Genomic DNA, 25,530 nt, shown 5'->3' with positions numbered 1-25,530 from the left:
GGAAATGAAGGAGCCTGACTATAGACAATCTGAAGTATGGGGGTTGATGAACAAGTGTAAAAAAGGTGGTGGGGGGGGAACTTACCTGTGAGGTACTTACCTGGGAGTTAGCACTTATAATAGTGCACATGAGTAAGAATAGAGTGCCTGGGCTTCAGTCCCCAGATGGTGACATCTCCATGGCTTGGGTGGCTAATGCCTTTATGTCACCCCATGTTATTTTGTGGGCTCTCTGATGTGGGGGCCGTCAGCATTGTCTCTTTTCTGAGGCTCAGTCTTTGGGATTTGGCTAGCGGTGGCTGGTTTGACATTTCTGGCTGGTATTCAAATGGGGTTAGGAGTGGACTCTGGGAAAACACAAGAAAACCCTCATCCCTGGGTGATAAGAGGGTGTGGTCCTTGCCGTGCGTCTGTGAGTGGGTCTTTCCAGCGTACCAGGTGTAAGGGGGTCAGAGAAGGAAAGGAGCCCCGATGTTTATATGCGGGGGGGCTCACTCTGTTGCTGTCAAATGTGAGAAAAGTAAGTGTGAATAGAACGTGTGAGAGTGTGAGGTCAGGGACCAGGCATGCACAGATGTCCTTTTGTTTTTGCAATGTTTCCTTTAATGTACAATTGGTCCTTTCAATTATGCCTTGCCCTTGTGGGTTTCATGGAATGCCAGTTGTGTGAGAGATACCCCATGATGTTAAGAACCGTTGGAAGCCGGAAGAAGTGTAGGTAGGCCCATTATCAGTTTTTATGACCCAGGGACTCCCATCAATATCATAGCCATTTTCATAGCTTTTATTGCATTTGAGTTTTTTTTTTTTTTTTTCCAGACTGTGCAATAGCAAAAATAAGCTTGGAATAGGTGTCCACAATGACATGTACATATTTTAATTTGCCAAAGGAAGGAATATGGGTAACATCCATTTGCCAGAGCTTGTTAGGGAATAGGCCTCTAGGGTTGACTCCTTGAGGTTGTAAGGTGCCATAGGGGCACAATGTTTACAAGCTTGCACCCTGTGTTTACATTGTGCCAAAGTGAGTTCAGGAATCAAGACCTTCAGATTGCTGGCTAACATGTGAAACTTAGTATGCAGTCTGTGTGCTTGCTCTGAGGCACTCAACGAAATGGAGTAACATGAGATAAGTTTGTCCATTTTATCATTACCCTGGTAGATTTGTGTGGGATCGCACATGGGTAATATACCATGAAAATTGTCTGCTTTCAGTAAGTTCCTTTAAGGTGTGGAGGGCTTGATCAATGGGTTTATTGGTCGGTCTGAACACAGATAGGGGAGTGTTTTTGCCACTTGTAGACTGTATTTGCTATCAGAAAATATATTAATGGAGTTTTCTGGACATAGAAGAAATACTTGTATTACAGCCCTCAATTCACCTAGTTGAACAGACCCTGCATGATCTTCTAGATGTGTGATGTCTGGTCCATTTGCTGTTTTTATAAGTACCCCATACTTTTGCTTATTGGCATGGTAAATGCACGTGGAGCATTGGGTATGGGTTGTGAGGAAGAGAAGGCATTTTTTGGAGGAGAAATATCTAGGGATTGTAGTGTCTGAAGCATTTTGTTAGGAGGATAATTATCCAATTGTCCTGGAAAGTCAGAGATTAAGTTTTGGAATTGAGTGTTGTTTTGTATGAAGTGTGAGATTTCAACTTGTGTTATTGGAAGTACCAGAGTATCTGGCTCAGCGTTGAAGACCTTATTACAATAATATCTTAAGTGCTGTTAGAATAATGCTTTCCAATCTGCTGGTGATTTTGTGGTAGTGACTCCATGCAAGATGTACACAGAATAGAGTGCCATCCTGCTGCCAAATGACACCAAGGGGTGTCCCTGGGGACAACAAGACAATCCCTAGCAGGGGTTGACTTTCATCATAACATTGTGTTTTGAGGTCAGCAAGACAGTTATTGATTGACTGTTTGCTGGGCTTGTAGAGTTAGACCTCAAATGCTAGCTGACTCTACTTCAGTTACTCTGCCCACTTTTAAAATCCCTAAACAGATTAAAACCAACAATGGCCCTGCTTACACCAGTGCCCACTTCTGAGACTTTTACAAAACATAAAATATAACTTATCACACTGGCATTCCCTACAACCCATAAGGACAAGCTCTTATAAAGCTTGCCATCCTCAAACATACATTACTAAGACAAGAGGGAGACAGCTGGGGTAAAGGCATCATTGCTCTTCACTAAGGAATCTTCTCAGGTGCTGCAGACACCATATGGTGGATTGGCCCAATCCCCTTGCTAACTTGGGGATGAGAGTATGCTCGTGTGTCATTGCAGGAAGGACCCCAGGGGCTCCCAACATGTTTGGTGAGACCTCTTCATGATTCACAGAGGTAACAGCCCAATCCCCCAGTTCCCCAACAAGAAGACAAAGTGATTGCAAGGAAAATAATGAGCTCACGTCAGAGTCCAGGGCGCATCCCAGCCACCCCTCTACACTCAGGCGGAAATGGTTGGAAGAGTGATGGTGAGCTGGGCCTTGAAAAGGTAAGATTTAAAGAATGGAAAACAGTGTGCGAAGGGAAACAGATTCTGTCTGAAACCATTCAGAGGTGCTGATTACACTAACCGGGACAAAAAAAAAAAAAAGACCTTGAGACACACAGAATCAGTCGCTTGCAGAGTGCGCTCCTTGCTACTTGAAACCATCCTGTTCCAGATTTTTTTCTATTTATCTTTGTGGCTGTCTGGCACAGTTTGGATCCTCTTTTCAGTCATTTTGAGATCCACTTGCAAACCCTTGAAGAACTGTCTATTCCTGCCCTTTCTAACTTTCCTGGGAAACACGTGATTGTGTTGGCCACCAGTGTGAGCCAGGCATGAGGAAAGAGATTGTATAAACCGAGCTGCTGTAGCACCTCTGGGATGGTGACAGCCTGTGGTTTCCTCCTTCACACTTCTTCACACCTGTTCTCTGGCTGTGTCAAGCCCTGCGGTGATTCGTATTATCTTCCTATTGTACTGTCATATCTGTGCTAATCACCCATCTGAGAAGAACTAGGTAGCCTTGCACATACCTCTTCTGTGGATGCCCTCAGAACACTCCATACCCCAAACCTGATAAACCACTGTGGCAGGGTAAATCCTTTCTAGCTGTAGCCGATCTCTGCAGTTGCAAGGCCATGAAAGGTGAGCAGATCCTTCAATTGAATCTTGACCACCATTCTTTCCAGAGTGAAAGGAAGCCAATGGCATCAACTTACCACCTTATGACTGAGGAACCACTCTGCGAATAAGACACCATCAGGGACTCAAAGTCAGGCTTTCTCATGGAGGCAGCAGACACACAGTAGCATCATGTGCTTTACAGGTTTTGTGAGACACAGTCGTGCTATTGGGGTCATTGGCTAGCCAGCATTTCTACCATCAGAGCTACTTGGTGTTGTACCTATTGTCCAAGTACTGAGTAGGCCCAGCCCAGGGAATGGAAACCCTTCATTAGCCTAATCATCCTGACCACCTGGTTGTATAGTGCCTCTCCAGTGGTGGATGCCTCCTGGTTGGCATAAATTTGTGAGACCAGCAGGGCTCTCCCAGACTTCCCTGTGTTAGACGTTGCAATATTCGTCCTGCTGGTCCCTTGACTTGCCATGTAAACTCTTCCTACTGCCCATTGTACTCTTTTGGTCCTTTGTCAGGTTACTTCTTTCTTCACACAACCATTCCTATAGGCCAACTACAATCTATCCAACCGAATGCCAGTGAAAATTCTACCCAGTGGTCAAACATCGTATCTTGGATTACATGGAGGAAACTTAAAGCAGGTTTTAACTACCTGTTGCCTTAAATGTTATAAACAAAAAACAAAACAAAATTAAATCAGGGCCACCTTTAATCTCATGTTCCCTTTTTTTACTTTTCCTGCCCAGCTTATAAATTTGTTCTTTATTTTTCAAGAAACTGGATAAAAGTCTTAGCTTACAAGTTAGACAAGCGTGTGTGATTTTTTTTTGTTGCACAAGCTCTAATTTGTAGTGCCACCTCTTTAAAGTTTATGTAAAATTGTTAAGTTGTAAACTCAACTGTTAAGCTGTAAGCAGTAAAATAACCTGGTCTCATTGCTTATCTCTAATGGTAGATGTTTAACAACTTTCCAACTTCTATTAAAATTGGCTCACTTCTTCTACATTTTCTGGTCTAAATTTTAGTAAATGTTTTCCAGGAAAATTTAATTATTTTCCCTAGGTTTTCTTTTTTTTAAATAGAATTTCTGTAATGTGTATTATTTCATATTTATAATCTGTTTATATAAATCCAAATTTATAACTAATAAATATTTTATTGCTCATTTTTTGTTTTAATCAAGTGACTACAAGTAGGATACCTGTCATTTACATCATGGTTTCTTGAGGAAATTATCCTTCCCAATTCCACAGACTACTGCCACCTGGATCACAAGGAAGTGCTCAAAGTTGATGTTAGTCTGTGAGTCTAGAATACATTTCTACACCAATGGTTACTCTGCTTTTAAACTTGTTGCCCACATGCAGGCTTGTCTATCACAGAGGCAAAAAAAGATCTACTGGTCAAGCTCTGCTGACTGGTTGTACACTACATGATTCCTAGTTGGCATAAATTTATGAAGATTCACAGTACGTGTACCTTGCCATGAATCCATTCATGTGCCTCTTTCTGGGATCTCCATGTCCTTTATTTTCCCATCTCATTCTGCCAGACCCTTGACCAACTAGTGGAGCCTCTCACGCTGCCCATTGCACTCTGGGTGTCCTTCCTTTGGGGCAATAGTACCACATGCAAAAGTGTAGTGGTCACTCTGAATTTTCAATTTGATTGGATTAAGAGAAGCCTAAAATCAAGTCATATTGATAAGGGTGTTTCCAGGAATGATTGACATGTGGGACAGTGAACTAACATGGGAGACACACCTTAATGTGGGCAGTACAGTCTATAAGGTTGGAGGCCTAGGTGAACCAAAAAGGTGAAAGTGCTAGGAAGCTGAAGCAGATGCAAGCTTGATTCTTCTTGAACAAGTCCTTCGATTGCTGCTGTGATCACAGAGGACATTGAACTCCAAGTCCTTCACTTTCCATAGTGGATTCTGATCAACCAACGCCTCAGGAAGTTTCCAGGACTTTAGTCCCAGACTGAGGCTACAACATTGCTCCCTCTTGTTCTGAGACTCTTGCTTCTTGGACTGAGGAGTTACTGGTTCCTCCAGTTCTCGAGCCTGCCAATGGCCACTGAGGGACTCTCCAGCTTCTGGTCATGTTAGCCAATCTAATGTGTGTGTGTGTGTGTGTGTGTGTATATATATATACACACATATATATATACACACATATATATATATAGAGAGAGAGAGAGAGAACCCTGACTGACAAAAATCCATACACACACAGACACATGCACATTCCATGTATATATCATTTGTTTGTGTACCTTTCATAATTTTCTCCTATATTTAGATCCTTTTCTGTCCTTTACCTCTTTTCTTTCTTTTTTACTTTTCTTTGGGTTTGGGGGTCACTTGGGGCTGCTTTTTTCAGTTTCTGTGAGTAGCTTACAATAGGAAAAAGGGGTAGAGACAGATATAGTCTGGTGCTTTGCCTCTCGACAGCAGCCTCATCCTGGACTGTTATTTAAAGCAACATCAATCCTTTGGCACCCCTTTTCAAAATCTTTTTCCAATTTTCTCCCCTTTTCTTGGTAAAGATTAAGTCTAAAGCCTATTAGAATGACTTGATCTCCAGATAGGTAAAAATTTGAAACCCCCCACTCCCTTATGACTCCTGTCTTCCTCTGTTTGCTCCTGTTTGGTGATTTACCAGACAATTCCCTTGTGGTTCCAAGTGGCTTGTCCACAGGCAGCAGCATCCCTCCCTAGGGTGGTCCATGTACCTCTGAGTTGTCTGGATCCACTTGCAGTAGAGGAACAGTTGCCTCATCAGCATTTTTGAGGTTCTGAGTATTTAGCACAGGCCCTCTGTATGCTCATAAGCAGCAGAGCTCAATGAAGGCTGATATGAGTAATTCAGGTATTATACATTCCTGAATCAATTTTATGACGTCCTCAAGTGTCTTTGATGGACAAGGATAGTGTGTTCTGTGGCCCTGTCATTTTTTACTAGGCATTTTGTCACTGATCTCCAATGATAAGTTTCCTTGTACCCTATTATGTCACAAAATGAGTTGTGAAAACAGCAAAGGCGGCAAGAACAAGAGACTTCATTCAGAAGAACATCACATTTTGGGGAATGCTGTGGTCTCAGACGCATGCTGTCACACTGACTCCATGTATGGTTCTCAACTCACAGGGCCTCTGAAGTATACTCTTCCTCTATTCAACAAGGCATGTTGAAATGTTTGGGAGAATAGCAGCTGTGTGTGCCCACCATTTAAGAATGGTGCCTGGATGACCTGGTCAAGCCAACATTAAAGTTACACTCACTTCCTTCAGAGAATTCAGAAAAGTAGCTAACCATTCAAAGAAGGGGCACCCTAGGAGCGCCTTCCTGGAACCTAAGCAAGTTAGGCAACTCACAGTGGAACTCAAAGACTCAGTTTTGAGTTCTTAGGCTCAGAATACCCATCAGCACCTGACAAATGCACCAAGAGCAGCCACATGCAGATCAGATGTTGACCAGCAGAGGGCGCAACTTCCCGTGCTGCTGCTGCCACCTACTGGAGTCAGCTGGTAAACAAGAGCAGGCCCAGTGGCAGGTCAGGCAACTCTGAGGACAAACAAAAGAACTTGGTGTGCCCATAGTTTTAATATATGTTTTGTTTTTATTCAGGTAAGGTGAGGCCAACGGATCCGCAGACAACTGTGACTGAATTTGTGGTTTGTTACTCACAGCTTCCAAAAGGATAAAGCATACCACCTAGGCAGGGCCACATGGGGTAACACCAGGCCAGGTCAGGGGCAGAGGGAATGAGAGGAACACGTGGGCAGAGGTCTGTATCCTGGTTTCCATGAGTAGGAATTGTCAGGGCAGTGTAAACGGGGACAGGATTGTCTAGTTTGTATAATATCAAGAAGCCAATGGCACTGGGCTGATTAGGGAAGGGAAACAGAGGCCAAGAGTACAAAAGCCTGTGGAGATGGTGAAGTGTGAGGGCTCTGGACTGGTTGGTCTGCATCTGAAAGACATGCTGCAGGAGAGTCCTTTGCTACCTGTAGGAATTGGCTATCTCTGGGTAGTGTCTCTAGGATGCCAATGCATAATATTAAAGAACCATTGTTAATGCAGACTAAAGCCAAGTGCTATTCAGTTGAACTAGTTTGTTATAAAATAAGATGTCAGTATAATCCCCAGTGTTAATAGTAAGAGAGCAACTAAAATTTGGTGCAGTAAAAGAACTAGAATAAAATCAAAATGGAACACTAGAAAACATCTAGCACAAAAGAGAATAATGCAGAATTGAATAACAAAAAGATATGAGATTTATAAAAATCAAGTACTAAATGTAAGAGGCAAGTCTTTCCTCTTTAGGAAGCATATTTAATTTAAAGGGATTGAATTATTTAATGAAAAGGCAGATCTTTGGAGAATGGATTTAGAAAATATGATCAAATTATATATTATATAGAAGAAACTTACCTTAGATCCCAATTCATATATTCATTGATAGTGAAAGGTGGGAAAAGTTATTCCATTCAATTTGTAACCAAAAAGAAGCTGCAGTGACGACACTAAGATGAGACAAAATAGACTTTCACACAATAATTGTTACAAGAGGCAAAAAAAAAAAAAAAAAAAAAAAAAAAAAAAAAAAAACAAGAAAAAAGAAAAAAAGATCACATTTCACATACAATAAAACTTTTCACCACTTGAAAAGATATAATGATTTTAAAGATATGAATGTAATACTAGTCCTCAAAATATACTAAGCGGAACTAATGAATTGAAGTGCAAAATAGATCAACATGTTAGAAATACTGAGGTATCACAAGAAATCCAACATGTGCTTGGAAGTGTGTTGGCAATGCAAACTTTCCTTCTGCCAGAAGGGTGTGCTATTGAACAGGGCTAGCAAGTACACCCCGGCAGGCAGTCCACCTGCTATTTTCCCCAAACACGTTGCTTCCCATTGCCCCAATAGGAGTGACTCAGGGTTACAATCTATGACATTAGCTCATTTTAAAATTGGGGCAGACAAAGGGATGGGCTATAATTAAAATCACTACAATTGGATCTTAAATCCCAATTAAAGCTAAATACTGTATTCTGAAAATAGACCACCAAGCTTCCTATATCTCACAAATATCAGTAGTTGAATATCTCCATATCACATCTTTAATTATGTAGAGCAAAAGCAGATACAAGATAAACAAGGAAAAATACTATTTTTAAATGCTTTCAATCAAGCAGACCTAAAAGACATATATTAAAAATTTCACCAAACAACAGTAGACTCTCCTCCAGTGCACATGAATATTTGCCAAGATAAACCATATATTCAACCACAAAGCAATGATCAATGAATAAAAAAAGATTGAATTTGTACTACTATCTTGTGGGACCACAGTGGAATCTAATTAGAAATCAGTAATAGAAAGAAATCTGGAAAGTACCAAGATGTCTAAGTCAAATACCACACTCAAGGATCAATGGAGAAATTACAAAAAAATTAGAGAAAAATCATAACAAAACTTAAACTTAATGTATCAAACCCATGCCTGCAATGAAAGTAGTGCGCAGGAGGAAATTTACAGAGTTTACACTTACTCTTAAAAAGAGAAGAAACTCAAGGAACCAACTCTCCATCCGCTCTAAGGAAGCAGAAAAAAAAAGCCAAGTAAAAGTCAGTAGAAATAAGGAAATAATACAGTTTAAGGCTGAGGATATGAAATAGAAGATTAAAAAGTTAGGAGATTTAGAAATTGCAAGTAGTTACATGGAAAAGATAACAAAATCGACTAACAAAACCAGACTGACAGATTAAAGAATATCCTTTCCTATGTTCATATATGAAATACACCACCAATAAAACTCCACATCATGTAAAACCTCAAGAATGGGATCCTAATTAGACTAAGTTATACTCCATGTATGCATAATATGTCAAAATACACTCTACTGTCGTGTTTATCTAAAAAGAACAACAAGAAGGAAGAATGTGGCAAAAAAAAAAAAAAAAGTAGAAGAGTCAAAATTCTAAGAACCAGGAATGAAATCAGGGACCTATTTATTATTGAGCTCATAGAAATAAAAATGCTTATACTGAAAAGGGAGCTGAACCGTGGCCATGACAGGCTGCGTTTAGGGCATGAAAGATTTCAGTCCTAGGTTTCTATTTCCTGGAGCTCAGATAGCCGATTCCACTAGAACAAAGATCATCCCACATGAGTCAAGATCAGGACTGGCCTTTGGCAAACAACCGATCGGGAAATAACGAGCCAATGCCTAACATTCCAAACCATATATGTCAATATGTTAAGACCTGGGTACCCTAAGCCAATGGAAACATGCCAAACAATACATGTTGAAGATCAGTCAACTTTGCTTTGTTCAAATTTCCCGCTCTGCTGTGGAGCTCATAAAGATCCCGCTGAATGGGGCTCTCAGCTGATACCTGCTGCATCAGTGAATGCTGTGAGTCTGAGCTCGACCTTGCAATAAAGACCCTCTTGCTTTTGCATCGGAGATGGCGCCCTGATGGTCTTTGGGTATTCGTGATCTGGGCACAACAATACGAGAGTACTATGAACATCCCCACATCAGCAAATTAGAAATAGGTAAATTCTTGGAAATGACCAAATCTCACTCAGAAATTAAAATAACCACCAAGATGTCAATCAACTGATGAATGGATAAACATAGCCATGCAATGAAATATATTTCAGCTGCAAAAAAAGGAATGGTGTACTGACATATGATATAACATAGGTGAACCTTGAAAGCATTACACTTGATAAAAGAATACAGAGACATTCATATTATGTAATTTCATTTGTGTGAAATACCGGGAATAGGAAATCCACAGAGACAGAAAGCACACACTGTTGCAGGCTTACAGGGAGAAGATGTGGGAGAGCTTATCAGGTATGGGGCTTTTGAAGGAATGAGGAAATGTTCTGTAATTAGAGTGCTAGTGGTTGAACAATATGATGAATGTACGAGTTGAACTATTAAGTTGAACTCTTTAAAATGGTGCCTTTATGTGATATCAATAATTCTGCCTGACTGAAACATGCTAAATACAGACAAATGCATATATATACACACATACCTGTGAGAGTTATGTGCATGTGCAAGTAAGAAAAATTCTACAATTTATAGTTTGGTATTTTCTATAATAATTTTATTTAAAATATTCCACTTGGATCATTTAGACCATGTTACATTCTTTTCTCTAGAGGAGAATTTATATTTTCATGACATTGCTGTGACAAAAATTCCAATATGAGAGATAAATATTCTTTAATACTAAAAAGTTCACATAGTTGACACCCCAGAAAAAGAAAAGAGGTACAAGTGTTATCATAACAGTATTCATCTGAGTATATGAGAAACATAAATCTGAGTTCACACTACAATCTGTTGAAATAGTTAAACTGATATTTTAAAAGAGGGTCCTTCATAAAATGAGAATCTAATATATTGAAAGAATATGAACTATATACCAAAAGGACTTATAGAATTTTCTACCCCCAAATTGGAGTAAGGTTTATTATAGGATATTTTTCCAATAATTCCTAGTATTGGTTTAATTTAATATTTGTTCAATTTGACTATTTTAGGAAACTGTTAAGATTTTAAGTAATACAGATCATCAATATTTAGACATTAAGATTATTTAGAAATTTCAGTGCATCCTTATATCTGCTTCTGATACCACTGTTTACTGGTGATGAGTTCTGCTTCTTCAGGTGTTGAAGTATAACATCAGAGAGCACGCCAAGGCAAGCATATTAAGCAGGCTTTATTTAAAGGTAATAACACAGACTTCTACCGCTAGGGAGAAGGGGGCCATGGCTGATGTTCTAGAGTCCCAAGAAGTGAGTGTGCCCTGCAACTCATAGGTCGGGGTATCCTTTGTTCTGTTTCTCTCCCCACCCCCTTATCTCTCCTTTCTGCCTACGTGACTAGGCCCAGGAGTTACCTGGTGACATAGCAAAAAAAAAAAAAAAAAAAAAAAAAAAGGAAAAGGGTAAGCAGCAATGGGCAGGGGGAGGACCAAAGTGATTCAGGCAGGTAAGAGCCCAGGGGGCATTAATTAGCAGCTCCCTGCCTGTAGTCTTTGACAAGAGCAGGTAAATTTGGTAATCATGCTCAGGAGATCCTTGACATTCCATTCTCCCAGAGGCAGTCTCCAACTTCCAGATGCAGATGGCCTCCATTTCCTCCACTTGACCAGGTTCTCTATTTCTACACTAACTGCCTATCCCCAATGCTGGCTTCACTTCTAAGAAAGAAATGAACACAGAGCTTTAAATATCAAATAAATTTGCTCTAGTTTATCTCTTTGTTATAGTTAATCATCTTCTGAAAAAGAGTTCATTTTCAACAACCATGTTCTCCCTTCTTGTACAATGCTTACAATATTCTGTTCCATATTATAAAGGGGAAATATGTTCCTACTCTAACAAATATATTTTAAACAAATCATGTTCCGATTAAAGAGGTGATGGACTCAGTGGTCTCTGCATATATCATATACATGAAAAAGAAAATCTAGTCAACATGGTGTGGGGCACTGAGAACATATCATCTCAATGAGATGGAAATGTAAGGAAGACAGAAGGGGCTAGGAAAGGAAATCAGTACTTACAAATAAAGGAGGTTCAAAGGGCTACACTGTTGTGTAGGATCTTCCTAACACGGGTTAGAATCAACATTATTATCAACCAGCATTCAAAATGGCTCAGAAAAGATCATCCCTCACAAACCAAATTAAACATTTAGTGAATTACTTCCTAACAAAGATACTGCAACAAACAATTGGTGGAGTGTTTCTTCCTTGGATGAATCTTGGAGCTCTGACCTAGTATCTGTGATTTTCAGACCTGCTTCTATTCATGGTGAGAAGGTCCTCCAGATGTCTTCTTTCATGATCATGAAATACTACAGTCATTCCAAGTCTTTATTGTACAAGCCTCATTGTCTAGGGTGGGAAAGTCTAATAAAAGCACTGTTTAAAACCAAGAGACATTATGTTCAGGTTGACTAGGGAGAAAATGCCATGCATAAGAAGTGAGCTGTAGGATCATAGACAATCATAAGGTTGAGGAAGTTTCTTCCCCCAGATTCCATGACTCCTACATTCCTAATATTTCAGAAAGCCTCTTGTCCACAACAAATGGGAATTTGAGGTGGAAGCAGAGATAAAATTAGAAGGTAAGGAGTTTGGGGACAGCAGTTCCTGAAGATTTCTCAAATTAGGGTATTGCAATTGGCCACTTGAGTTCATTGCAAAAATCATAATAATCACAGCAGAGTGTCAGTTTGTTTCCATCAGCAGTATATTCACGACTTTCCCGACAATTTTTCATGCAACTGGACTCTGCATTCAGTGGGTAACTTACTGTGGAAAAAAAACAGAAGCAATGTCATTTTGATAACCAAGATACAAGTCTCCAATCCAAGCATGGGTGAACCAAAAATATTTAACTGCAAGAATATTTCTTCTACACTAGCTATTGGCCCCTATATTGTCAGTCCTGACATACTCTTTTAATATACATCTTGAAAGGTTCCTTCCTAATGGAGTTATTCCTGCAGGGGAAATACAGATTTGATGTTGAATCAGACAGAAGCCCCTCCCTCTGAGGAAAACATGTACAAAGGAATTGCTGAAAACCTTCTGGGTTCCAGGCTCTGTAGTAAGCACCAAGTTAGATGGTGAGAAATACCACATCTGCTCTCAAAAACCAGGTAGCAGGGAATGGCAGGCAATGTGACATATGAGGTACACATGGCAGGGAGACTTTGGGGACCCAATGGAAAGTATGTGCATTAAGCAAACTGTCAAAGAAGGCTTCCAATATAGAGAACTCCAATAGCGAGGAACAGCTCAAGTTCACTCCACTCCCACCTAAGAGCAGAATTCTTCAATTGAGAAGACCCTATCACAAGGATTGTGTCTCCATGCCTGGATCTGAATTGACTCTCTTCATATGGGTACCATGCCTAAAAGAAATGTGGTTAGAGCCCTGAAAGAGAAAAAAAAATTTTTGACAACTATAACCATATCTATGAACACACTTACTGTTGTATGGCCAAGTCCAGATTCTACGGATCATACAAGTTTCACCTTCTCCAGCTGTGCATGTTTCCACCTTATGTTCACAGATTTTATTATGGTAGCCACGACATTGTATACATTGGAGAGCTACAGCTGGAAGAAGAAACATTGTGCTAAAGGAGAAGGGAAGTATCAATGTCACTTCTCAAAGGGAGCAGAGACCATCCAAATTCCCTGAGAGCTTGACTCCACTGAGAGCTACCCTTAGGGATATGCTCCAGGCAAGAGCACATCTTAATATCATAGACTGAGCAGGAAGAAACAGGGAGATGATCTAATCTCTCCTTACAGAGGACAAGGAATCAAATGACTCGGATATAGGATAACTGACTATACTATTCATGGTTCATGTTCTGTCTTATCACAGTGATTACATACAGAAAGCTCAGAGCCTGCTGTGTTATCACAGCTTGGACTAAAGGTCGAGTGTTGTGACCTGAATGCTGTCTTCAGAATGACCAGGAGTCCCTAATTTCCTCACTTTATGGATAAACCAAGTTGAGGGAGTATATAAAGCTAGAAGTCATGTTGGATCTCCAGGGGTTGACTGGAGAAGGGAAGAATACAAGAAAGTAAGAAAATGGAAGCAGTCAAGTGGAGCCTTCCTATCTATATGTAAAACTAAACCTTATTCCATGGAAGCCAAGTTAGAGCTCACAGAATCCAAGGGAATGGGGAAACCAGGCAGTGCTTAAATATATGCCAGGGTTAAGCCAAAGCTGATACCTTAACCATCATCAAACCACCACCCTAGGATTTACCAATTTCTATGGCGAGCAGAAAGAGACACAACTTCATTAGGTTTTCCATTTTGTCTCGACTGATCTTGAAACAGGATGTGTCAAAGACAAGGGAGTCTTTCAGCAGGATTATGGTGCAGCACTGACTGCTAAGATCAGGCCCCTATTCCTTTTATAATGCACTCTGAGAAGGACATTGGCTAGTAGGTATAACTGATGCCAGAAGCAGATTCTAATCTAAGCGCTTCCAACAATGGCAATACTCCAGATCCATCTTCCATGACCCATTTCTTTTCTCATTGTTCCCCCAGGCTTCCTTTCTCTAGATTTGCTCCAACATAGGTGATCAAAAGCATATCTTACTATCATAAATTTTTATACACAGTGCACTAGGTACCTAACCCCTAGGGCAGGCAGCTTGTGGAGTCTAGAAAAAAAATGAAAATCAACACTCTTCCCAATCAGAAAACAAAGTAATCAGAAGGAAAACAAAGATAGATCACCTCAGAGTCCAGTGTACACACACCGGGGACCCCTGTGCATGTATGTGCATGAACACACACACACAGAGCAACAAGCTTCTTTTTATAGTGGGCATGAGCTGGCCCTTGAAGAAAGGCAAGAGTGTTCAATGGAAAACAATGGAAAATGGAGACCAGGGGTGATGATTAAACCAAATGGGACATAGGAAAGACCTTGGAGCTCACAGAATTAATTGCTTCCAATGTGTGCCCCTTGCTTTTTGAAACCATGGCCCTCTATGATCAGGTTTTTTCCTTCTTGTGATTTGGGCTATTATGAAAAAGTTATTCTTGATTCTGCTCCCATAAGTTCTTATAGTTACTCTCCAACAGTGAAAGACATATCTTTGTCCATGATCTTTCTTACATTGACAGGAGAATGTGGGATTTGTTGACCACCAATGTGATCTAGGCATGAGGTAGGAGATTCTATGTGTAGATGCTGCCCTTTGTCTCTAAGATTGATGACAGGCTCTGGTTTCCTCACTCACCTTTGTTTCCTGGATCTGTCAACCCAGCAGTACTTTATCTCATCCATCAGTTGTACTGTTATCTCTGCTGATCACCCATCTGAGAAGAACTAGGTAGTCTAACGTATACTGTTTCATTGGTTACCTTCAGAATACTCCATATACCAATCCGATAAATCACTCTGGCAGATTAAACCCTTTCTTACTCTATCTTCTGTCTTCAACTCCAGGGCCATGAGAGATGAGGAGGTCCCACCACTGAATTTTTTTTTTTGGGGGGGGTACTTGGAATTGAACTCAGGGATGCTTAATGACTGAGCCATTTCAAATCAACCTGCTTGAGAGCAAAGAATCATTTCATTTGTTTGGGGCTTATTTAGATTGCAGTATGAGAGATGCACTGAAGCACTTAAAATGTGTTCTGAGCTTGTACAGGATGGTGCTTTTTTTTTTAAATAGCTTCAACCGCATGGTGGCTGCTTATCACAGTCATTAAGAATCATGATTGGTGCAAGAATCAAACTGCCTTCACAGAAAGAGACTGGACAGAGTCTCAGTAAATATAGAAGATTGAATCTTGATCCCCATCTCTCACCCTCAAGAAAAATCAACTCAAATTCAATCAGAGACCTAACTCAGAGACCTGAAATTCTGAAACTGTTAGAAGAAAATTAAGTGGAAACTTTTCAATGCATTGATCAAAGAAAAGATTTCTGACTAGGGCCTCCAAAACACAGGAAACAAAAACCAAAATTGACAAACAGGATTAATCAAACTAAAAATATTTTTGCAGTTGAAAGGAAGCAATTGGCAAAATAAGTGGGAATCAACAGAATGGGAGACAATACTTTTCAGCTATTGATCTAACAGAGGGCTAATACATAAAATAAATAAAGAATTCAAAAAACATGACTATAAAAGACAAGAAATCAAATTAAAACAAGGGCAAATGATCTTCTCCCAAGAAGAAAGGCAATGGCCAACAAATACACTAAGAAAAGTTCAGATGTTTCTTGTTTTAGCTTTTCACAAAACAAGATAAATATAAAGAAGAATTGCCCTTCTAGTGATTCAAATATTATATGATGTTTTAGAAAATATTTCACATAGTGAAACTTTCACATATAAACACTATTTTCCTGCTTATTTCATATTCAATTCATCAACATAGCATTGATAAATCTGAAGAAAAAGTTACTTTCCCAAACCATTTAATGTTTCTTAAGAGTGAACGAGGGTGGGGAGACCAAGATGGGGTACTAGAGGGTGACTGCATCACATGTCGCTTCAGAAGTCAGGAGTGAAGAAGAGGAGGTATCGAGAGACTCAGGACCATCTCAGAGCCACCGGGTGAGTCTCTCCCACTGGGCAAGGCTCCCTGGCCAGGGTGTAGTCCCAGAATGCAGGGAACTTCATGGAGAAGAGTTGCCCAGTGAGACTCCCCTTCTGGAGCCGAGTACCCAATCAACCAGGAGCATTGCAGAGGAGGGCCACACAGCAAGAGGCTTCCATGCAGAGCTAGGCTTCCCTGGCCCGGGTGGCAGGCCCAGACCACAGGCAGCTTCTCATGGAGGGCCACCCAGTGAGAGACTGACTTGCAGGGTGAGGCTCCCTGGCCCAGGTGGTAGTTCCGGACCAAAGGGAACTTCTCGAAGGAGAGCTGCCCAGTGAGACTTCCACACCAAGTGAGTCTTCCCTCTGGGTGACGCTTTCCCACCAGGGTGGTAGGACCAGAGATCCAGGCCCAGATCAGCCATGCCCAGCCCACAGTCTAGTCCCCCTTTGACTGACCATCAGTCAACAAGTGGAGACACCTCTACCCACTAATAAGGAATATACCCCACCTGAAGACCACCACCCCTAGAGGGGCGAATTCCTTGTGGATCACTGCAATATCAAGTTCCTCCAAGAATTCAGGCTACTAAAGGCTAGGAGGTGAATTATTGTAAATCTACAGGGACACTATAAGTCAATAGGGGAAATCTACAATATCTCAGAGTTTCACTACTAGAGGGGAAGATACCTTAGCAATATGAGAAAACAAGGGAAGAAAGTGTCCCAAAGAAACTTAGATGCTACATCAATAAAATCCAATGACAGCATGGCAAAAGAAATGTCAGAAAGGGAGTTCAGAATGTACATAATTAAAATGATCAGAGAAGCAAAAGATAAGATGAAAGAGCCAATGCAGGCTTTGAATGATTGTACCAATCAACAGTAAAAAGAGCAAATGCAGGAAACGAAACTAACTTCCATAAAGAGTTAGAGATACTGAAAAAAAAAAAAAACAGAAATCCTTGAAATGAAGGAAACAATACATCAAATTAAGAACTCCATAGAAAGCATAAAAAATAGGATAGAACATCTGGAAGATAGAACCCCAGACATTGGAAACAAAATACTTAATCTTGAAAACAAAGTTGACCGAACAGAGAAGATGGTAAGAAATCATGAACAGAATCTACAAGAATTATGGGATACCATGAAAAGACCAAATTTAAGAATTATTGGGATTGAGGAAGGCTTAGAGAAACAAACCAAAAGGATGAACAATCTGTTCAATGAAAGAATATCAGAGAAGTTCCCAAATCTGAAGAATGAAATGGAAAATCAGGTACAAGAGGCTTATAGGACTGCAAATATACAAAATTACAACAGACCCACACCAAGTCACATTATAATGAAAATACCTAACATACAAAATAAAGACAGAATTTTAAAGGCTTCAGGAGAAAAGAATCAAATTACAATCAGGAGGAAACCAATACAGATATGAGCAGATTTCTCAACCCAGACCCTCAAAACTAGAGTGGCCTGGAACAGCATTTGTCAAACTCTGAAAGAAAATGGATGCCAACCAAGAATCTCATACCCAGAAAAACTTACTTTCAGATTTGACGACGAAATAAAATCCTTCCATGATAAACAAAAGCTAAAAGAATTTACAAAAAGAAAACCAGCACTACAGAACATTCTCAGCAAAATGTTCCATGAAAAAGAGATGAAAAACAATGATGTAAATCAGCAAAGGGAGGAACTGCCCTAAAGGAATAGCCAAATAAAGGAGAAACCAAGTGTGTTAAAAAAGAAAAATGAACTAAATGACCAGGAATACAAATCATATCTCAATAATAACCCTGAATGTTAATGGCCTGAATTCATCATCAAAAGACAGAGACTGGCAGATTGGATTAAAAAGAAAGATCCAACAATATGCTGCAAGAGACTCATCTCATAGAAAGAGATACCCACAGACTAAAGGTGAAAGGATGGGAAAAACACCATGCACATGGACACAGCAAAAAGCTGGAGTATCCATCCTCATTTCTGATAATGTGGACGTCAAGCCAAAATTAGTCAGAAGGGACAAAGAAGGACATTACATACTGCTTAAGGGAAGCATAAATCAGCAAGACATAACAATCATAAACATCTATGCCCCAAACATTTGCTCATCCATGTACATTGAGCAAATCCTTCTCAATTCCAGAAATCAAATAGGCCACAACACAATAATACTAGGCGATTTTAACACACCTTTCTCACCATTGGACAGATCTTCCAAACAAAAATTGAATAAAGAAACCATAGATCTCAATAACACAATCAATACTTTAGACTTAATGGACATATATAGAATATACCATCCAACATAGACTGAATATACCTTCTTCATAGCAGCACATGGATCCTTCTCTAAAATAGACCATATTTTATGCCATAAAGCTAATGTTAGCAAATATAAGAAGATACTACCTTGTATTCTATCAGACATAATGGATTGAAATTAGAAATAAATGACATAGTAAAAAACAGAAATTACTCCAATACCGGGAGATTAAATAATATGCTATTATATGATGAATGGATAACAGACGACATCAGGAGGGAAATAAAAAAATTCTTAGAGGTAAACAAGAACAAAGAAATATCTTATCAAAATCTCTGGGACACTATGAAAGCAGTACTTAGAGGAAATCTTATTTCATGGAGTGCCTTCAATAAAAGAAGAAAAAAATCAACAAATAAATGACTTAACACTACAGCTCAAAACCCTAGAAAAAGAAGAACAGACCAACACCAAAAGTAGTAGAAGACAGGAAATAGTTAAAAATCAGAGCTGAAGTCAATGAAATTGAAACAAAGGAAACAATAGAAAAAATTGACAAAATAAAAAATAGGTTCTTTGAAAAAATAAGCAAAATTGATAAACCCTTAGTCACAATAACAAAGACAAGACGAGAGAAAACTCAAATTACTAAAATTTGGAATGAACAAGGAAATATCACGACAGACATGATTGAAATACAAAACATAATTGGAAGCTCTTTTGAAAATCTATACTACAAAAGAAAAATCTCGAAGACATCAACAGGTTTCTAGAAACATAAGAATTACCTAAACTGATCTGCCGCCGTCCGCCCTCTCTACCCCCCCATCCCCAGGTGAGGGGGGTAAGTTCAGGAAGCGGAGACCCGGAGCAACTCAGCAGGGTCACCATTTGCTGTGCAACATGGCAGGAGCTGGAGGAGGGAATGATATTCAGTGGTGTTTTTCTCAGGTGAAAGGAGCAGTTGATGATGATGTAGCAGAAGCAGATATAATTTCTACAGTAGAATTTAATCATTCTGGAGAATTACTAGCAACAGGAGATAAAGGTGGTAGAGTTGTCATCTTTCAACAGGAGCAGGAGAACAAAATTCAGTCTCATAGCAGAGGAGAATATAATGTTTACAGCACCTTTCAGAGCCATGAACCAGAGTTTGACTACTTGAAAAGTTTAGAAATAGAAGAAAAGATCAACAAAATCAGGTGGTTACCCCAGAAAAATGCTGCTCAGTTTTTATTGTCTACCAATGATAAAACAATAAAATTATGGAAAATCAGTGAAAGGGACAAAAGACCAGAAGGCTATAACTTGAAAGAGGAAGACAGAAGGTATAGAGATCCTACTACAGTTACTACACTACGAATGATTTGTGGATTAATCTTTGGCATCTGGAAATTACAGACAGAAGTTTTAATATTGTGGATATCAAGCCTGCCAATATGGAAGAGCTCACAGACGTGATCACAGCAGCAGAATTCCATCCAAATAGCTGTAACACATTTGTATACAGCAGCAGTAAAGGAACTATTCGGTTATGTGACATGAGGGCATCTGCCCTCTGTGATAGGCATTCTAAACTGTTTGAAGAACCTGAAGACCCCAGTAACAGGTCATTTTTTTCTGAAATCATCTCTTCTATTTCTGATGTAAAATTCAGCCATAGTGGTCGCTATATGATGACTAGAGACTATTTGTCAGTCAAAATTTGGGACTTAAATATGGAAAACAGGCCCGTGGAAACATACCAGGTACATGAATACCTCAGAAGTAAACTGTGTTCACTGTATGAAAATGACTGCATATTTGACAAATTTGAATGTTGTTGGAATGGATCTGACAGCGTTGTCATGACTGGATCTTACAATAATTTCTTCAGAATGTTCGACAGGAACACAAAGCGAGATATAACTCTAGAAGCATCACGAGAAAACAATAAGCCACGCACGGTTTTGAAGCCACGCAAAGTCTGTGCAAGCGGCAAGCGAAAGAAAGATGAAATAAGTGTTGACAGTCTAGACTTCAATAAGAAAATCCTTCATACGGCCTGGCACCCCAAGGAAAATATCATTGCTGTAGCTACTACAAACAATCTGTATATATTTCAAGACAAAGTGAATTAGGGTTGGCATTCCTAGCAGAAGAGCCCACTTCCTGCTTAGTTGAGATAGTTGAATCTAGCATTCGTACCTATAAAAGAGAGAGGTCCATTGTGGCACCCCTTTCCAGTGTTTGACAGTGTGCCATTCGACAACACATTTTTATAGCTACATGGAGAAAACTCTGTGGATTATCATTGTAGTGTTCTCCATGTCTGCTAGTCATTTAGGTAAGGGTAGGGCACTTTTAATTTAAATGACTTCTTGCACCATCTTGCCTAATGGACTAGATTGGACTGTATCAACATTGAGTTACTCCACTTTTTATGCCTTCCATTGTGATGACGTCAAACACAGTGAAAGCCTTCAGTCATGCTATGGGATTTGTGTATCCTCATTACTGTATCATTTGTGGGGTACACCCCTTCTCCCTTTTTTAAATTAAATACAGCTCATTCTTACTGTGGCTTGTAGCATTCCTCCTCTCTGGCCTCCTGGACTCTCCCCCTTCATCTCTCTCACCCTTGCTCCTTCCACCCAGTCTTGGTGGTGGTATATTAAGAAAGAACGAAAGCACACACAAAATGAGTCAATTTGGGGTCAGTGATAAAGGGGGTATATGTTGCGAACAATGTTTTAATAACAGTTGGCTGTAATCACTCCTTGCCATGTCTGGCACTGAAAATAAGGAAAAAAAAAAACTACTACTGAATAAAAGTGACAAAGAATGGAAAGAAAAAAAAAAAGAATTACCTAAACTGAACCAGGAGGACATACACAATTTAAATAGATCAATTTCAAGTAACAAAATAGAAGAAGTCATCAAAAGCCTACCAACAATGAAAAGTCCAGGACCAGATGGGTTCTCAGCCAAGTTCTACAAAACCTTTAAAGAAGAGCTCATTCCAACACGCCTCAAAGTATTGCATGAAATAGAAGAGGAGGGAACCCTCCCAAACTCATTCTATGAAGCCAATATCACCCTGATACTTAAAACAGACAGAGACACATCGAGGAAAGAAAATTTCAGACCAATATCCTTAATGAACATCGATGAAAATTCTCAACAAAATCTTAGCAAATCATATACAAAAATATATTAAAAAGATAGTGCACCATAATGAAGTGGGTTTTATCCCAGGGATGCAAGGTTGGTTCAACATCTGGAAATCAATAAATGTGATTCACCATATCAACAGACTTAAAGTTAAGAATCACATGATTATTTTGATAGATGCAGAAAAAGCATTTGATAAAATATAGCACACCTTCATGCTCAAAACACTAGAAAAAATAGGGATAGTGGGAATATTCCTTAACATTGTAAAGGCTATCTATGCTAAGCCCATGGCCAATATCATTCTAAATGGTGAAAAACTGAAAGCATTCCCCCGCCAAAACTGGAATAAGGCAGGGATGCCCTCTTTCACCACTTCTATTCAACACTGTCCTTGAAACTCTAGCCAGAGCAATTAGACAGACCAAGGAAATTAAAAGGATATGAATAGGAAAAGAAGAACTCAAACTATCCCTATTTGCTGATGACATGATGATATATTTAGAGGAACCGGGAAGTTCCACCAGAAAACTCTTAGAACTCATAAGTGAATTCAGTAAAGTAGCAGGTTACAAGATCAATGCTCATAAATCTAATGCATTTTCATACATAAGTGATGAATCCTCAGAAAAAGAAGTTAGGAAAACAACCCCATTCACAATAACCTCGAAAAATATAAAATACTTGGGAATCAATCTCACAAAAGAGGTGAAAGACCTCTGCAATGAGAACTACAGAACACTAAAGAAAGAAATTAAAGAAAACCTTAGAAGATGGAAAGATCTCCCATGTTCTAATATAGGCAGAATTAATATTGTCAAAATGGCCATACTATCTAACGTGCTATGCAGATTCAATGCAATTCCACTCAAAATCCAAATGAGGTACCTTACAGAAATAGAGCAAGCAATTATGAAATTCATCTGGAAGAATAAGAAACCCAGAATAGCTAAAGCAATCCTTAGCAGGAAGAGCGAAGCAGGGGATATCGCAATACCAGATCTTCAACTCTACTACAAAGCAATTGTAACAAAAATGGCATGGTATTGGTACCAAAATAGACAGGTAGATCAATGGTACAGAATAGAGGACACGGACACAAACCCAAATAAATACAATTTTCTCATACTAGACAAAGGGGCCAAAAATATGCAATGGAGAAAAGATAGCCTCTTCAACAAATGGTGGTGGGAAAACTGGAAAACCATATGCAACAGAATGAAATTAAACCCCTATCTCTCACGCTGCACAAAACTCAACTCAAAATGGATCAAGGACCTCAGAATCGGACCAGAGACCCTGCAGATTATAGAAGAAAAAGTAGGTCCAAATCTTCAACTTGTTGGCTTAGGATCAGACTTCCTTAACAGGACTCCCATAGCACAAGAAATAAAAGCAAGAATCAATAACTGGGATAGATTCAAATTAAAAAGCTTTCTCTCAGCAAAGGAAACTATGAGCAATGCGAAGAGAGAGCCTACAGAGTGGGAGAATATCTTTGCCACTCATACTTCAGATAGAGCACTGATATCCAGAATATTTAAAGAACTCAAAAACACTATACCAAGAATACAAATAATCCAATCAACAAATGGGCTAAGGAAATGAAGAGACACTTCACAGAAGAAGATCTACAAGCAATCAACAAACATATGGAAAAATGTTTAACATCTCTAGTAATAAGAGAAATGCAAATCAAAACTACCCTAAAATTCCATCTCACCCCAATTAGAATGTCGATTATCAAGAACACAAGCCAACAATAGTTGTTGGCGAGGATGTGGTACACTCATACATTGCTGGTGTGGTTGCAAAGTAGTGCAGCCACTCTGGAAAGCAGTATGTAGATTCCTCAGAAAACTTGGAATGGAGCTACCATTTGACCCAGATATCCCACTCCTCGGACTACGCCCAAAGGACTTAAAATCAGCATACTACAGAGCTACAGCCACATCAATGTTCACAATATGTTCAATTCACAATAGCCAGATTGTGGTACCAACCTAGATGCCCTTCAACTGATGAATGGATAAAGAAACTGTGATATATATATATATATATATATATATATATATATATATATATACACACACACACACACAATGTATATATATACACACACAATGAATATATAAGTATATATATATATATATATATACACACAATGGAATATTACTCAGCCATAAAGAATGATAAAATTATGGCATTTGCAGGCAAATGGATGAAATTGGAGAATATCATGCTAAGTGACTAAGCCAATCTCAAGAAACCAAAGGATGAATGATCTCACTGATAAGCGGATGATGACACATAATGGGGGGTGGGAGGATTTAGTGTTAGGGTTAGGGTTAGGATTCGGGTTAGGGTGGGGGGAAAGAATGGAGGAAGGAAGGACTGTATAGAGGGAAAAGAGGGGTGGAGGGGGGAAGGGAAAAAATAACAGAATGAATCAAATAACATTACCCTATTTAAGTTTATGATTACACAAATGGTATGCCTTTACGCCATGTACAAACAGAGAAACAACATGTATCCCATTTGTTTACAATTAAAAAATGGATCAAGGACCTTGGATCAGACAAGAGACCATGCATCTTATAAAAGAAAAAGTAGGTCCAAATCTTCAACATGTCAGCCTAGGATCTTACTTCCTTAACAGGACTCCCATAGCACAAGAAATATAAGCAAGAATCAATAACTGGGATAGATTCAAACTAAAAAGCTTTCTCTCAGCAAAGGAAACTATCAGCAGTGTGAAAAGAGAACCTACAGAGTGGGAGAAAATCTTTGCCACTCATACTTCAGATAGAGCACTAATCTCCACAATATACAAAGAACTCAAAAGAGGGGTGGGAAGGGTGGGGAAAGGGGAAAAAGACAGAATGAATCAAACAACATTGCCCTGTGTAAATTTATGATTACACAAATGGTATGCCTTTACTCCATGTACAGAGAAACAACATGTATCCCATTTGTTTACAATTTAAAAATAAATAAAATTAAGAGTAATACTCAAAAAAAAAAAAAAACTAGAAAAACTTTACACCAAGAATACAAATAACCCAATCAACATATGGGCTAAGGAAATTAACAGAGACTTTACAGAAGAAGATCTACAAGCAATCAACAGATATATGAAAAAAATGTTCAACATCTCTAGTAATAAGAGAAATGCAAATCAAAACTACCCTAAGATTTCATCTCACCCCAATTAGAATGGCGATTATCAAGAATACAAGCAACAATAGGTGTTGGCGAGGATGTGGGGAAAAAGGTACACTCATACATTGCTGGTGGGGTTGCAAATTAGTGCAGCCACTCTGTAAAGCAGTGTGGGGATTCCTTAGAACACTTGGAATGGAACCACCATTTGCCCCAGCTATCCCACTCCTAGGCCTATTCCCAAAGGACTTAAAATCAGCACACTACAGAGATACAGCCACATCAATGTTCATAGCTGCTCAGTTCACAATAGCTAGATTATGGAACCAAACTAGATGCCCTTCAACTGATGAATAGATAAAGAAACTGTGGTATATACATACAATGGAATATTACTCAGCCATAAAGAATAATAAAATTATGGCATTTGCAGGCAAATGGATGAAATTGGAGAATATCATACTAAGTGAGATAAGCCAATCTCAAAAACTAAAGGGAGAATGATCTCGCTGATAAGTGGATGATGAGACATAATGGGGGATGGGAGGGAGGCAAGAATGGAGGAAGGCGGAAATCTACAGAGGGAAAAGAGGGGTGGGAGAGGTTGGAGGGGTGGGGGAAAGTAAAAAATAACAGAATGAA

At 39.3% G+C, this 25,530-nt stretch overlaps 1 protein-coding gene and 1 long non-coding RNA gene across 2 annotated transcripts; one reads left to right on the top strand and one right to left on the bottom strand.

Annotated features, from left to right (window-relative positions):
• Positions 1–10,281: 10,281 nt before the first annotated feature.
• Positions 10,282–14,119, bottom strand: LOC306641022. Its single transcript, XR_013757987.1, has 3 exons — positions 13,994–14,119; positions 13,197–13,325; positions 10,282–12,512 (listed from the first exon to the last, which is right to left on the bottom strand). It is a non-coding gene; the product is annotated as an uncharacterized lncRNA (long non-coding RNA).
• Positions 14,120–19,375: 5,256 nt separating this feature from the next.
• Positions 19,376–21,135, top strand: LOC306640859 (serine/threonine-protein phosphatase 2A 55 kDa regulatory subunit B alpha isoform-like). The gene is given in 2 exon segments (XM_079105506.1): positions 19,376–19,933; positions 19,936–21,135. Coding segments are annotated over 2 exon segments (1,215 nt in total). The 5' UTR covers positions 19,376–19,476; the 3' UTR covers positions 20,694–21,135.
• The last annotated feature ends 4,395 nt before the right edge of the window (positions 21,136–25,530 follow it).

This window comes from Sciurus vulgaris, assembly GCF_902686455.1.
Source record: "Sciurus vulgaris genome assembly, chromosome: 11".
NCBI lineage: Eukaryota > Metazoa > Chordata > Mammalia > Rodentia > Sciuridae > Sciurus > Sciurus vulgaris.
This window is presented reverse-complemented; position numbering and strand designations above follow the sequence as displayed.